At 38.8% G+C, this 15,468-nt stretch overlaps 2 protein-coding genes, 1 long non-coding RNA gene and 1 other non-coding gene across 4 annotated transcripts; 2 read left to right on the top strand and 2 right to left on the bottom strand.

Annotated features, from left to right (window-relative positions):
* Nucleotides 1–103: 103 nt before the first annotated feature.
* Nucleotides 104–2,625, top strand: LOC112186841. The gene is made up of 2 exons (XM_024325380.2): nucleotides 104–1,094; nucleotides 1,426–2,625. The coding sequence occupies exon 2, from the start codon at nucleotides 1,427–1,429 to the stop codon at nucleotides 2,549–2,551; it is 1,125 nt and encodes a 374-aa protein (XP_024181148.1). The 5' UTR covers nucleotides 104–1,094; nucleotide 1,426; the 3' UTR covers nucleotides 2,552–2,625.
* Nucleotides 2,626–7,296: 4,671 nt separating this feature from the next.
* On the top strand, nucleotides 7,297–8,887 carry LOC112186845 (indole-3-acetic acid-induced protein ARG7-like). Its single transcript, XM_024325384.2, has one exon. The coding sequence runs from the start codon at nucleotides 8,456–8,458 to the stop codon at nucleotides 8,705–8,707; it is 252 nt and encodes an 83-aa protein (XP_024181152.1). The 5' UTR covers nucleotides 7,297–8,455; the 3' UTR covers nucleotides 8,708–8,887.
* A 1,235-nt stretch (nucleotides 8,888–10,122) lies between these two features.
* LOC121051601 lies at nucleotides 10,123–12,671 on the bottom strand. Its single transcript, XR_005806184.1, has 2 exons — nucleotides 11,434–12,671; nucleotides 10,123–11,159 (listed from the first exon to the last, which is right to left on the bottom strand). It is a non-coding gene; the product is annotated as an uncharacterized LOC121051601 (long non-coding RNA).
* LOC112191117 lies at nucleotides 12,473–12,575 on the bottom strand. The gene has a single exon (XR_002932838.1). It is a non-coding gene; the product is annotated as a U6 spliceosomal RNA (small nuclear RNA).
* Nucleotides 12,672–15,468: the final 2,797 nt, after the last annotated feature.

The raw sequence follows: 15,468 nt of genomic DNA, 5'->3' as shown, positions 1-15,468 counted from the left end.
CTACGTGCATGGCAGACCTTGTGACGTATTCGGAACCATGTAAGCTGGACTGCTGATTGGACGTAATATGTCCATTCTGTTGTAGTATATATGAAACATGTTGTATTGTTCATAGTATAAAATGTCTATGTCATGTATAAGATAGGTATTCTAGGTATAGTGACTTGTGAGTCAAGCTTTATGCCAATGGGGAACAAGTGTGGCAATCATCATCATCACAACCACAATGTGGAGCTGCAAATGGAGATGCCACAAATTGAGGCTACAAATGAAGATGCCATCAAGTTGTATCATTATTTACTTCAAATGTATCCCTATAAATACCTCCTTTGAATGAAATGAAAGACACACTTGAATCTCTGTTCTCTCTCTCTCTCTCTCTCTCAGTTAAATTTTGCTTGTCCTTAAACACGTTATCAGCACGAGCTCCTAGCCCTTGCTAGCCATACCGTGCGCTGCCCCTGCCCTCGTTCCTGTGCAGATCAGTCCGTTTGCACACCCCGAAACATCTTGATCGGGACCTCAGATCAAAATCCTTCCTTCATCAAAGTTGTTCGTCTCTGTCTTTTCTATTGGACCTCCAAATTTCAGCCTTATTGGAGTGTTTTTGAGACCTGTACATCATTTGAAGTGGGAGTTGTTCAGCATGCTGGTTCCTGTGCAGATCAGCCTGCTTGCACGCCCCGAAACATCTTGATAGTGATCTCAGATCAAAATCCTTCCTTCATCAAAGTTGTTCATCTCTGTCTCTTCTATCTGACCTCCAAATTTCAGCCTCATCGGAGTTGTTTTGGGACCTGAACTATTCCGTCAAAAAGCAAGCAGCACCTCCTGCCGAGTCCCTGCGCAGCAGCTGCCGAGACGCTGCGCAGCAGCTGCCGAGACCCTGCACAGCAGCTGCCGAGAAGCTGCCGAGCCACCTGCCATTCCGGCAACTTTCCGGACACTTTTCCGGCGACTTTTCCGGCGACTTTCCGACACTTTTCCGGCGACTTTCCAACACTTTTCCGGCAACTTTTCGGACACTTTTCCGGCGCTTTTTCCGGCGACTTTTGGGCAACTTTTTCGGTCATTTCCGACAACACTATTTCAAGGTATTCTTTACTAAAAGTTCCCGCTTTTGAGTTTTTATTTATTTTTCTCCTCCTTTTTCTTTTTGGGAACTTACAATTAAAAAGCGGAATTATAGAAATTCACGCTAAACGAACTAAGAGCGTTCGTAGTCAATGAACTAAGAGTGTTCATAATATTCGGACTAAGAGCGTCCGCAAGCATCGATTTATGACCCTATTAAACATCATTGTTTCGGTCTAATCCAAATATTCTTGGAAATTGATTTCTTGGTAGCATAGCTCGGAAATCTTATTATTTCGTGGAAGTTTTAAACTCCGAAACTAATACATCTTTTTCTTCTTATATTTCAAGGATGTCGAATGAACCTAGACTCGATTTTCAAATCCTTGACTCAACTGGTTCGGATTACCATAGTTGGAAAACCGACGTTGAGAACCATCTCACATCAAAAGGGATATTGCCCATAATCCAGGCACCAAACGCGGGCCTTGTGTTCCAACGAACACCCATAAAACATGCACAAGCAATTATCTTGATGCGACGCCATATGGACAAAGCACTCAGATTGGAGTATATGTCCATCAAAGATGCAAGGGACCTATGGGTAGCGCTAGAAGGGCGCTTTGATAATATCCAAGACTCCCTCCTCCCTGACTTGAAGGTTCAATGGAACAATTTACGCTTCTCCGACTTCAAGTCTGTTGCTGAATACAATTCAGAAGCTCTTCGGCTAAGTGCCATGCTGAAGTTCTGTGAAAAACCTCTCACAGAAGAAGAGCTAATTGAGAAGACTCTCTCCACCTTCCCCGTCGCAGCAATTATACTATCAAAGCAATATCGCACCGAATATAATGCTGGACGACTTACGAAGTTCAATGAGCTTATCAATATTTTGTCGGTAGATGAGAAGCACGACAATATCCTTGTAAAGAATTATAATTCAAGGCCCGTAGGAACCAAAAGCGTTCGTGAGGCGAATTATAATGCACCCAAGAAAGGGCGCAAGGGGCGGTACCCTACTAATAAGGGGCATGTATACCCTAACAAGGGACATGACGGACGCATGGGTCCATACAACCGCCCCAATAAAGAAGGAAACCGTAACTTTGGAGCGGGCACACGTGGTGGCAAATCCACACGTGGGAGAGGAGAATATAACAACACCATGGGCCGTGGAGGTCGCATAATACGCCGTGGTAGTAGCAGCAACAACCCGCCTAGGGAATATCCACAACGTGCACCTCAAATAAAGAAAGTCAACCACAATGACGTGTGTCATAGGTGTGGATCAATCGAGCATTGGTTTAAGCAATGCCAAGCAAGTACACAACTAGCTGCACGCTACAAGGCGTACAGAGAAATGAGGGAGCAAGAAGCTCACCTTGCTGAAGAAGATGATGGTGAAGATGTAATTCTCACCATAAAAGACTTCAAAGCTGAAAATGAAGAGCACGAGGATGCCGCAGACTTTGATTAAAATAGTCTTTTCTATTTTCCAATAAAACGGCAAATGTGCCTTAGTCAAATAACAATTGTATTGACTCTTTCTTATGTGGCGTACTCAATAAAGTATGATGTCTAGGCAAGTAATTGAGATCATGGTACTTAAGCGAGCCTCGCTCCACCAACATCTCTATACTTACCTGGTCATATTTTATTGAAATTACCAAACGGATTGAGCAATTACAATTTGTATAAAGTTTGATTTTATATTGGAATAAACTTTGGAAACTTTGATGTAATCATTGACTATTTTCCCTATTAATAAAGTATCGCATTATCAATGTCATTGACATGTGTTAATATTCCGAACTTTATTTTTTCAGTATGTCTCCGGGAGAATTGGAATGCCTTCTAGATAGTGGCACCACACATACTATATTACGACATAGGCAATTATTCTTATGGATGACGCCTAGTCAATCTTCAGTGACCACGATGGCAGGACCATCTCAATTGATTCATGGTCGTGGACCAGCTCAATTTCTATTGCCGAATGGCACAAATATTAATGTCGCCGAAGCTTTATATGCTCCAAGGGCTGGAAGAACCCTATTAAGTTTTAAAGATATAAGAGCCAATGATCTTCATGTGAAAACACATTGTGAGAATGGACAAGAGTTCCTTTACATCACCTCTAATAACTACGGAAATACACGAGTATTAGAGAAACTCATGTGTCGCTCTAGTGGATTGTACGCAACCACTATTAGAGTCATTGAATCCAACCATGTCATGAATGAAAATTTATGGGATTCCGACACATACAGGCTTTGGCACGACCGTTTGGGACACCCAGGTCGTGATATGATGATCCGTATATTAAAAACTTCACACGGACATCCATTCTTTAAAACAAAGAGGAATACGAACCAAAAAGAGGTTCAAAGAATTACTTCTAAAGCATATCATTCATTTTGCAAAGCTTGCTCTTTAGCAAAAGTAGGATCGAGACCATCCTATGCAAAAGACATTAAAGAAAATATACCATTCTTGCAAAGAATACAAGGTGATATCTGTGGACCTATCCATCCAACTTGCGGACCATTTAGATATTTTATGGTGTTGGTTGATGCATCGACACGTTGGTCACATGTCGTGCTCTTATCCACAAGAAATGCTGCATTTGCTAAACTCCTAGCACAAATCATTAAGTTAAGGGCTCACCACCCTGATCATCCTATTAAGTCAATTCGTCTTGACAATGCTGGGGAGTTTACATCAAAAACTTTTGATGATTATTGCATGTCCATTGGGATCGAGGTTGAACACCCTGTCCCTCATGTACATACCCAAAATGGTCTCGCAGAAGCTGCCATTAAAAGACTTCAAATGGTTGCTAGGGCATTGGTTATGCGCACCAATCTCCCTATTTCTGCTTGGGGCTATGCAATATTACATGCAGCTGTGCTTATTCGTCTAAGACCCACTGCCACCCAACCTTTTTCTGCATCCCAGATGGTGACTGGGTATGAGCCTAATGTCTCACATTTACGCATATTTGGGTGTGCAGTCTATGTGCCAATTGCGCCACCACAGCGCACTAAAATGGGTCCTCAAAGACGATTAGGCCTTTATGTTGGCTATGACTCTCCAACCATAATCCGCTACATAGAACCCTTGACAGGTGATCTATTTACCGCTAGATTTGCGGATTGTCACTTTGATGAGACAGTCTTCCCGTCTTTAGGGGGAGACATGAACATAACTAATGTTCAACAAAAAGGACAGGAATTGTCGTGGTTTGTCCCCACTTTGTCTCATCTTGATCCCCGAACTGCACAATCTGAAAAAGAAGTGCAGAGAATTCTCGATCTTCAGAACGTAGCAGAATCGATGCCTGATGCGTTTTCTGATATCGCTAAAGTGACGAGATCACACATACCTGCTGCAAATGTACCTGCAAGGATTGATGTCCCTAAAAGACATAATGCCATCTCAAAAATACATGAGAATGGCGCCAACGTTCCCTCTATGGGTGACACATTGGCTAGGCCCACGGCTCCTGCCAGGAAGCGCGGGAGACCTATAGGTTCGATGGATTCTCGCCCAAGAAAGAAGGCGAGTTTGGCACAAAATAATCCATTAATCATAGATATGAATAATCCATCCCACGAGAATATTCCGGATTATGGTTATGTCCAAGAGACACCATTGGGGGACGCTCCAATGTCAGAACCAACTCCAGAGAATAGAGAAATCTCCATAAATTACAATAGTGTACATGAGATGATGGATAGAAATTCTATGGCAATTGATGATGCGTTTGCATATCATGTTGCAAAAGGAATCATAGAATATGATGATATCGAACCTCGCTCTGTTGAAGAATGTCAACGAAGAGCGGATTGGCCTAAATGGAAAAATGCGATCCAGGCTGAATTGGATTCACTAACAAAGAGACAGGTATTTGGATCTATAATGCTGACACCACCAAATATAAAGCCTGTTGGCCATAAATGGGTCTTTGTTAGAAAACGTAATGAGAAAAATGAGGTGATGAGATATAAAGCCCGCCTTGTGGCACAAGGTTTCTCACAACGCCCTGGAATCGACTACGAGGAGACATACTCTCCCGTAATGGACATTATAACGTTCCGCTACCTTGTCAGTTTGGTAGTTTCCGAAAAACTTGACATGCAGCTTATGGATGTGATTACAGCATATCTCTATGGGGATCTAGATTCAGAGATATATATGAAGGTTCCTGATGGACTTCAATTACCAAAATCAAGTGGCTCTAAACCACGGAGCGCGTTTTCAATAAAATTAAGACGCTCACTATATGGATTGAAACAATCCGGACGGATGTGGTATAACCGTCTAAGTGACTACTTGATTGGAAAGGGATATATTAACAATGAAATATGCCCTTGCGTGTTCATTAAAAGAACAAGTTCCGGATTTGCAATTGTAGCAGTTTATGTCGATGACATGAACCTAATTGGAACTCTAGATGAGTTAAAGGAAACTGCTAAATATTTGGAATCCGAGTTTGAGATGAAAGATCTTGGGAAACCACGGTTTTGCCTCGGAATAGAACTCGAGCACCGTAGTGATGGGATTATGATCCATCAGTCAGCATATACTCAAAAATTACTAAGGCGCTTTAATGAAGATAAAGCAAAGCCTGTAAGTACTCCCATGATCGGCCGAAGTCTTGAGCCCACAAAAGATCCGTTTCGTCCAAGGGATGAGGACGAAGAATTATTAGAGGCTGAAGTACCCTATCTAAGTGCGATAGGCGCATTATTGTATTTAGCACAATGCACAAGACCAGATATCTCATTCGCAGTGAACTTGTTAGCTTGACATAGTTCTGCGCCAACACGCCGCCATTGGATTGGCATAAAGACAATCTTTCGATACTTAAAAGGTACGATTGATATGGGCTTGTTTTATCCCTACAGAGAGAAAATAAAAGACGGAAGATTGGGATCAGACCCTATGAGGCAAAAAGCCACCTTCCGTAATACAGACGACGGCAACACCATCCATGGTGACCGACGTTCTCCTCCTCCCCTCCATCAAAATGAAAATAATGTTTTGATGGGCTTTGCTGATGCAGGGTATCTCTCTGACCCTCATAAAGGTCGCTCCCAAACAGGTTATGTCTTTACCATGGGAAGCACGGCGATATCTTGGAGATCTACAAAACAGACACTTGTCGCTACTTCCTCAAATCATGCAGAGATTATTGCTCTACATGAAGCTGTGCGTGAATGCATATGGCTAAGGTCTATAAATAGACACATTCGAGGAACTTGTGGTTTGAAGTTTACCACAGATAAACCTACATGCATTTACGAAGATAATGCAGCTTGTATTGAGCAAATGAAATTAGGTTTTATCAAGGGTGACAATACTAAACATATATCACCGAAATTCTTCTACAATCAGCAACAGCAAACACTTCTAAACATTGAAGTAAATCAAATCCGATCAGAGGATAATGTAGCGGACTTATTTACTAAGTCGTTACCAAAAACCCCTTTCGAGAAACATGTGAAGAGTATCGGATTAAGAAGATTATCCGAACTCTCATGATCTTCAGGGGGAGTCTAAATCAGGGGGAGTATCTAGAATCATACTCCACACTCAATGCGCGTTGCACTCTTTTTCTCCTTCGACCAAGGTTGTTTTTTCCCACAGGGTTTTATTACTTGGCAAGGTTTTTAACGAGGCAATTTCGAAGCGCACGGCTTAGACAAATACTATCAACATGAAATATCCAAGGGGGAGTGTTGTAGTATATATGAAACATGTTGTATTGTTCATAGTATAAAATGTCTATGTCATGTATAAGATAGGTATTCTAGGTATAGTGACTTGTGAGTCAAGCTTTATGCCAATGGGGAACAAGTGTGGCAATCATCATCATCACAACCACAATGTGGAGCTGCAAATGGAGATGCCACAAATTGAGGCTACAAATGAAGATGCCATCAAGTTGTATCATTATTTACTTCAAATGTATCCCTATAAATACCTCCTTTGAATGAAATGAAAGACACACTTGAATCTCTGTTCTCTCTCTCTCTCTCTCTCAGTTAAATTTTGCTTGTCCTTAAACACATTCTTCACATTCCTCGTCTTTGTATACATATTCCTCCTCTTAGGTCCAACTTTTTGCTCAAGCTTGGTGATAACAAGCCCAAAGCATTTTGAATGAACTAATTTCTTTTTTTGACTAATCATATTCACCATTAATTTTTACTCCCCTTCAGTTCCCAGGGTACGTCAAAGGACAACAGATGAGCAGGTAGTGGTAACAGCAAATCCAGATAACTAAACGATAAGCAAGCAATACTTATTTGAACATTCGCTTTCATTAGTTATTGGGGGATTCTTTTCTAATAGATGGAGTTCATTCTAATCATTATAGAATCAATGTTCCTTATCTCCAATTCTGATTCTGAATTATTCTAATCAGTACCGGCCTGTCTGATTTTCTCCTCATGCTTGACCATCAAAATGAACTTTCTAGACTGACAAAACAAAACCAATACTTCCTCAGGTTGTTGAAACAAGAGAGATCGGAGATTGTACAAGAAACAAAGAACGTAATGCTAGGCCGGCATCATGCTCCCATTCAAGATATATAGCAAGACTATAATTCAGCACCACCAATTCTAGTTATGGCTTGTGAGCAGCATTAATCATCAATGTTGGACAGAACTGTATGTCTAAAGCCTGCTGCCTCTTTTCATGGATAGAAATTTCACTTCCGCTAGTCGCTTTCTTGTATTTTCTGTATGGGGTGTTGGGAAGGCATGTTTTTACAATATTGGACAGAGTTTCTTCTGTAGCATAGTTATGTGAAATTGATGGGAGGATGCTACCTTACGAGAATGGCAAGACAAACCCATGTGATATCGTGATTTCTCACAAGCTAGTGACCCTCATTCGAGCACTAATTTAATGTACCTTCTTCACTACTTACATGCTTCATGAATGTAGCTAATGACTGCAACCTCTTATCATAGCCCAGGCTTATCTTTCAAAATAGATTGGTAGATCAATTGAAATCTGTGGTAGCCCTCTTCTTGTCTGCTATATATCTAAAGGAGGTAGGGAACAATGGTTATATCCAACTATGTAGGTTGGTACCATTTATATGTGATTTGAGTAGGAAGACAAACCCATGTGGTTTCGCACAACCTAGTGTTCCTACCTGGAGCCCATATCAATGCCTCTTAACCACTAATTTCATGTAGCAGATGATTTTCCACATACCATTCTCTATATATACACACATGATCAGGTTCATAAGCAAACTCGTCAACTCCTCTCCTTGCAAGCATCAAATTAAGCTTTCTCTGTTTCTCAAGTTCTTTGAATTCATTTCTTCCTTCTGTGATCACTTCAGTATACAGATACCATGGGTTTCCGATTGCCTCGAATTGCTAGCACAAAGACATCAAATATCCCAAAAGGCTACTTTGTGGTCTATGTTGGAGAGAGCCAGAAGAAACGATTTGTGGTTCCAGTATCATATTTGAACCAACCTTTGTTTCAGGATTTGCTGAGTCAAGCTGAAGAAGAATTTGGATACCATCATCCAATGGGTGGTATCACAATTCCTTGCAGTGAAGACACCTTCATGAATCTCACTTCCCGCTTAAGTGTGTAAGTAAACACTGATGAAGCGGATCTTGGATCCAAAACATCCTCATTTTGAAACTCGCTGCTGAGTCAAGATGAAGAAGAGGCTTCGGTTGATAATTTGATCATCCACTGAATCAAATCACTCGTGTGGAGGGGAAACCGGCCTGATGTATTCTTAAAGCTGCTGAAGAAAGATTTCCAAATTTTGAAGAACCAAATCGCATCTTATGAAGCAGGCAAATGTGAACATTGTATATACTCTCTAAGAAATTAGTTAAAAGTTCATGAGACTCCAAATTCTGAACTCAATGACAGTCAAGTTCCATCTTTTTACTCCTATATAAAACTTGTTCCCTAGAAAATATGGGAATGAAAAAGAATATAAATCAATTCCTGATAAACTTTCGTGTCTAATTTTTCATTATATCATTATCTTCTTCTAGCGATATAATTACCAAATCACAGCATAAGTTGAGAAGGAAATAATACTTGATGATATAATGGCTCAACTGATTTTTCATAATGGCATCCTAATAGAAGATGGTGTCTTCGATTAGACACATCAATATTAACATTACCATTAAAATATCTGCAGATACAGCCAGAAACTGTCAATATAGTAAAGGGAAATATTGTAGGAGATGAGAAAATAAGAAAAGAAAAGTAAGAATACAATAGCTTTCTGTTTTGATCAAGGGTAACGAAAGAGAGAAAACCAAACCTGGAAATAAATAAAGAAGTGCATATAAAGCTCTTTCCGTTAATGAAGTGCAAGTATCCACATTGATATATTGCAATGTAATAGATAAGAGTATTGGTAAATTTTTAGATACCAGGCTAGCAGCTCAGAAATGATTGGCTGAGCTACTTTACTAGAATTTCACATCTCAGTTGGAAAGAAGAAAAGAAAAAAAACTACAGTAATTTCTAGACAGACATAATAAGTTGAATTTCAGTATTACTTGACTAATTTGAAGTCTTTTCTGGAATTTTGGAGTTTAATACATGGCTGGGAAGCCCAGTCTTTCCTTTTTGTTGAGATTATTAACATCTTCAAAGTTTATGATATAAGTAAAAGGAGTTCACATTCTCCCAAAGAAACACACATAGACTAGGCTCAGTTTACAAAGATGAATACTATGTAAACAATACGAGCAGCTCAGAAGGACTGGTTGGGGAAAGTTGGTTATGAACTTGGTTGGTAACAAAATGTATAAAAAGTACAGATAAACATCTAAAAATAAGGGAAGTCATCTGAGTTGCATTCTTGAAACCTAAGTAATCAACATTTAGAGAATTTCCAGTTCAAACAAGGAAACAACATTAATAATATATATATATATATATATCTATGTATATGTATAATATATATTCTATATTTGTGTGTGCATATCTGGATATGTACCTGTAATTGTCCAAATTTCTTAATGGCAGGTAAAAAGAGTTGAGTAAATAGCTTGAAACTCATTGTAAATCAATACTTGGGATGTTTTCTCGTCATGGTTGACCATCAACTGACTTTTGTTGCTTGACTAAACAAAATGAAATAATTCCTCAGCTTGTTGGAAGTGGAGATCAGAGATATCATACATGAAGCTGCAAAACCACATGTTAGGTTGGCTTGGTCATCCACCAATTCTTGTCTGCAAAGAAACCCTACACACCAGCTTAGAGTAGAACTACAAGTCTGAAGGAAGTAGCAGAACGACAGTTGCATATGTATCTGCTGGGGGATGAGTTATGTGAAGGACAAGACAATCCCATGTGATTTCTTGATTTGAAACAAGTTGGTGTCTCTCATCAGTGTGCCAACTTAACCACTCATTTTGTGTAGCAGATGATCTTCCACACACCCTTTCATCATCTATATATACACACACAAATTAATCGATCAGGAACCAAGTCTTCTCCTTCATAAACATCAAAGCTTACTCTTGTTTCCTCATCCTTACAAGATTTTTCATTGTTCTTCCTCTCAAGAATATAGAAACTATGGGTTTCCGGCTCCCTAGAATTTCAAACACCAAGAGAAGCCTAATTCGATCACTTTCTAATGGAAACCAGACAGCTTCAAAGACCTTAGAAATCCCGAAAGGCTATTTTGCAGTCTATGTTGGAGAGAGCCAGAAGAAGCGATTTGTGATTCCAATATCATACTTGAACCAACCTTCATTTATGGATTTGCTGAGTCAAGCTGAAGAAGAATTTGGATACGATCATCCCATGGGCGGCATCACAATTCCTTGCAGTGAGGACACCTTCCTTGATCTCACTTCCAGCTTTAGTGTGTGACTGAATGATGTAATGAATATTTGATCCAATTTCATATTCAAAAGGCATCAGAATTTTGGAACACATGCTGCTGAGTCAAGATGAAGAAGAGGCTATGATTGGTCGTCAACTGAATCGATTCACCTCTTGCCTGAAGGGAAGCCTTTTACTCTGAAGCTGCTATGGAGCTGAAAGACACAAAATTCCTGAAGCAGACAAATAGCGACTCCATATGAATTCATAAAAACAATTCATCCGAATATTTCAATTCCATTGGAACTCAAAGATAGTAAAATTTTGTCTCCAATCCTATGTAAACTTATTTCTCCCAGCATCATATCCTGGGAATATATAATACAGTCCAATCCTTAACAACTGCATTATCTTATTTTGTATTCAACCATTGCCAGCATATGCTAAATGAAAGCATACTTTTACAACATATAAAGTAACATTCTATGGTTTTAAACCATGACTTACTTCACGCCATTTTGACATCCAGTCATCCAAAATTAATCTGTTAGTATCCTTTCTCGCTAAAATATACCTGCAGAAAGAGATTTCAAGCTGTTATCCTGATTGCTTACACTTATGATTTATATTACATGGCTTACCTTCTTCAAAATCAAGTATATAGGACTGCTTACAGGTATGAGTGAGCTTGATTTAGAATGATGAATACAAAGAAGATAAATGCAACAAGATGACTGCCTGGAAGGAAGCAGGGGACAAAGATACTGTGGAAATTTTTTAAAAGGTATAATGAAATCTCCTATTGTTCTTAACTTGCAGCTTTGATGAAACTGATAATTGAAGTTTCTTTGTAGAAAATTTTCAAATGACAGAGAAAAACATGGAGCACATCAAAATCAGGATTCAACAATGTTCCTAATCTACGGTTTTTTGAATGAATAGCTTCATATTGGTGTCCAGAAATCGAAAAAGATTGAACAGTCGACTAAGTGAACTTCAGCTACTTCTCCTTACATTTTAATGAACATGAATACTAAAAAGGATGAGCAAAGAAAACAAGAGTTCAGGGTCAACATGCTTTGAAGCATTCGTGCTACCCCACTAGACAAAAGCAAAAAAACAGACTTACAATCATAAGCTAAAACTTGGCAAATTGTAATAAGCACTAGAAAAGGGCAGAAACAAATTCCAGAATGTCAAAAAATATCAACCATCATAAACTAATAACAAAGTCGATGTAGTTAAGGCAGAAACAAAGATGCGTTATCTGAGTTTTGTTCTTCAAGCCCAAGAACTAAACTAGATGTAAGGAATACTCCATCAAACAGCTGGTGAACTTGGAATCAATGAAGGAATGTCTCGGAGGCATTTCATCAAACAGGTGGTGGACAATGTCTCAATTTTTCATGTGCGTTCATAAATACCGGATGATTTGAGTCAATGATTGTTCAACAAATCCCAGAACTCAAACAGAAAGGAAGAAAAACAAAGACCCAGAAAGCAAAGCTAGACTACCTGGAATCAAAAACATGCAAAAAATTCCCAAAAAAATTTGGACCATTTCTCGATTTATGCGTGTCATCCTTGCGCAGGGGCCATGCTAATCTTCTCTGTATCGTTCCAATTTTATCGGATGTCCCCGAAGGGACACGCTCTGTTGCGAGATCAGCCTATATGAACAGGCTCATCCCTTCACTGTTTCTCGATGTGGGACTTGTAAAACAAATATTTTAAAAGCACACGCGCCTCACGTGTCCTCTCTCTCAGTTGGTTTTAAACTTTTAACCAAGATTTAAAAACTAACAAAGTTGGACTGCTTATGGCACCTATCTAAGTTAACATTTTTTGAATAATCTTTACACGAACTTGAAGAACATGTTACAAGGTTTTATTCCATGTATTTTAATTCAAATTTTATGAAATAAAAATCAAGCTTAAAGAGCCTTGGCTGGTTAGCTTTTCTTTGTTTTTGTTGCTGGGCCTTTGGGCCCCTTTACACCAAAAAAAAAAATCAAGCTTAAAGAGAGGTAGTTAAGGTGGATGTACTTCATGAATAATGCAACTCGATTTTCATTCACCGGCACACACAAGCTTAGATTTCATTCATTGATTGGTTTTAGTTTTTGGGTCCAAGTATCTTGATGGAAAACCAGACGGCTTCTGACTTTTTTTATTTTCATGATTTTCCTATCAGGAGTCAATATTCCTAGTCTCCAGCTCAAATTTCTAGATTAAAATAAAATCTATCTACTTTTCTCTTTGCTTCTTGAGTTTGGAGATCATATACGAAACTCACACAAGCTGCATATTCTTTAGGGTTGCTGGGTCCTAATTATATAAGCGACACATTCTTTAGGGTTGCTGGGTCCTAATTATATAAGCGACACACTAATTATCAAACAAGGCCACAAGCTACCGACTTAGTTGAATCAGTGTTGGTGGATTGATATATATATTTCACTTGTTGTGTCGTTTTCGTATCTGTTAAATATTGAGAATGGTTCAGAAAACATACTTGATACTTCTATACAATCAAAAACCTAAATTTGAACTAAACTATCTAAGGTATACCAGATCATAAAATATTTAGGACACTCACATTTAAGCTAGTTGTTCCCTATAACCAAAAGCAAGCATAAGCAGAATTCCTGTGTTTGGGATGGCTAAGGAAGGGAAAATGATTCCAAAAGGAAAGAAAAAAGAGGTGGAAACTGGTTCCCCACCCCCCCCCCCCCCCCCCCCCCCCCCGCCCCGCGCGGCCCCACCAATATAATCAACTGTACTTGTTGTTTGTATGATTTTTGCACTACCCCTGGAATGGAAACTAAAATGTATATTTTGACTACATTCCTAGTCTTTCCAAACACTGGAAAGGAAAATTGTTCGGAATTACAATTTCTCATGCCTATGGAAAGAGCAAGGAATTGATTTCTTTTCCTTTCATTTCCGCAAACCCAACGCAGCCTAAGAGGAGAAAACTAAATTTGGGTACCATGTGGCTAGAATTACGGTCACCTGCAAGCCCATGCTTCTATGTCACATACACTAGGTGGAGGCAAAAATTGATTTCGCTTTTGGGAAGCGACCAATTTAACCCTGAAATGTCATTAGTAGTATAAAGTAAATAGGGATCGTTCTATTCTGGGGATTGAGGGTACACCTGTCATTGTCAAACAATTAAACAATTAAAATTAAAACAAAGTATAATATTCACAAAGATATAACAAAATATATACATATTTACGAAAAAGGGGGGATTTTTGGTTTTTGGTTTTCTTGTTCGAAAATAAAATCTAAGTTAACAAAACAATTAAAATGCAAAAACATAAAAACACAAATGGGATGTGAGAACAAGGATCAAAGTCGAAACTCATGATTAAAATTGATTCAAGTTCATCATTGTTCATCATAGTCATGCACGAGGAGTTGATCATGTGAAACGTTCAAAGCAAACAATTTCCCATATTTTACTTTCAATGCAAATTAATCTAAGTGAAAGCACATAGACTAATCCTATCAAACATGCATTCAAGCCCTAGAAAGCTAGTCAATCATACATGTTTAACGCAATAAGCACCTAGAAAGGCTATCAACTCAAATGTGCAACTTAGTATGAAAAAGTTCACCTAATTGCAATCTTCTTTGATTAAATTCGGTTTTTGTACAAAACCTTTACTACTTATTGATTCAAGAACACAAAACCAAAAAGTTGATTCATGTTCTCAAATTCGTAGCAACATTCACATAAAAACCCTAAATGTTTCGAACCATTCAAGATTATCATACAAAAGATTTCTATCATGCAAATTTAATCAAACACTCACACAAAAGCAACCATAAATCGCAATATATGAATCTGAAAATTAACAATTAATCATAAAATTTCAGAAAACAATACTTGTTCAAACATATGTGTCAACTAAGGCATAACCAACGAAAATTACAAAGCAAAGGTTACAAGGAGAATCGGATTACACCGTGATGAAGATGAGATGAATGAAGTGATGAATGGTCTCTTGAGTTTCGAAAGCAATCTTCAAGGATGGTGATGGATGATGTGCACGGCTTGTCCTCTTCTTCCTTGGCCTTGCTTGAACTTCGTGGTTGCCCTAGAGGATGGAGAAGAACACGGCTAAACTAGAGAGAGTTTTCTGATTTTTTTCTCAAAGTGTAAACGCAAAAGTGGGAACTAGGAACTCTCAAACGTTGAGAAGATGGGAGATTATATAGAGGACGGCCCCTAGGTCTCCAATCCGTCCACAACCCTAGAAAAGCTCACGGCAATCTCTTGCTTCCTCCACATAATTTTCTCCAATGATTTCTTGCCACATAAGCCCTATGAGGTGGTGCAACCAATCACAAAATTCCAATATTAATTCCCTAAATAATCTTGCCGAAATATAGAGATATTTTCTGATTTTTGACATTTAATTTCGGCCAAAACTCTTTAGGGAATGTAGGAATGTATCTAGACTTCTTTTGAGATTTTCTTGGTCTCCACCTTTTTCTCTTTCCTTAAAACTCTCTAGGGAGTATCTTTGC

The sequence above is a fragment of the Rosa chinensis genome, chromosome 2 (genome assembly GCF_002994745.2).
Source record: "Rosa chinensis cultivar Old Blush chromosome 2, RchiOBHm-V2, whole genome shotgun sequence".
NCBI lineage: Eukaryota > Viridiplantae > Streptophyta > Magnoliopsida > Rosales > Rosaceae > Rosa > Rosa chinensis.
Note: the sequence above shows the minus strand (reverse complement) of the source record. Positions and strands in the feature narration are given on the sequence as shown.

Excerpts from the sequence above, each read along its gene's own strand:
- LOC112186841 (XM_024325380.2), top strand. The coding sequence starts at position 1,427 with ATGTCGAATGAACCTAGACTCGATTTTCAAATCCTTGACTCAACTGGT.
- LOC112186845 (XM_024325384.2), top strand. The coding sequence starts at position 8,456 with ATGGGTTTCCGATTGCCTCGAATTGCTAGCACAAAGACATCAAATATC.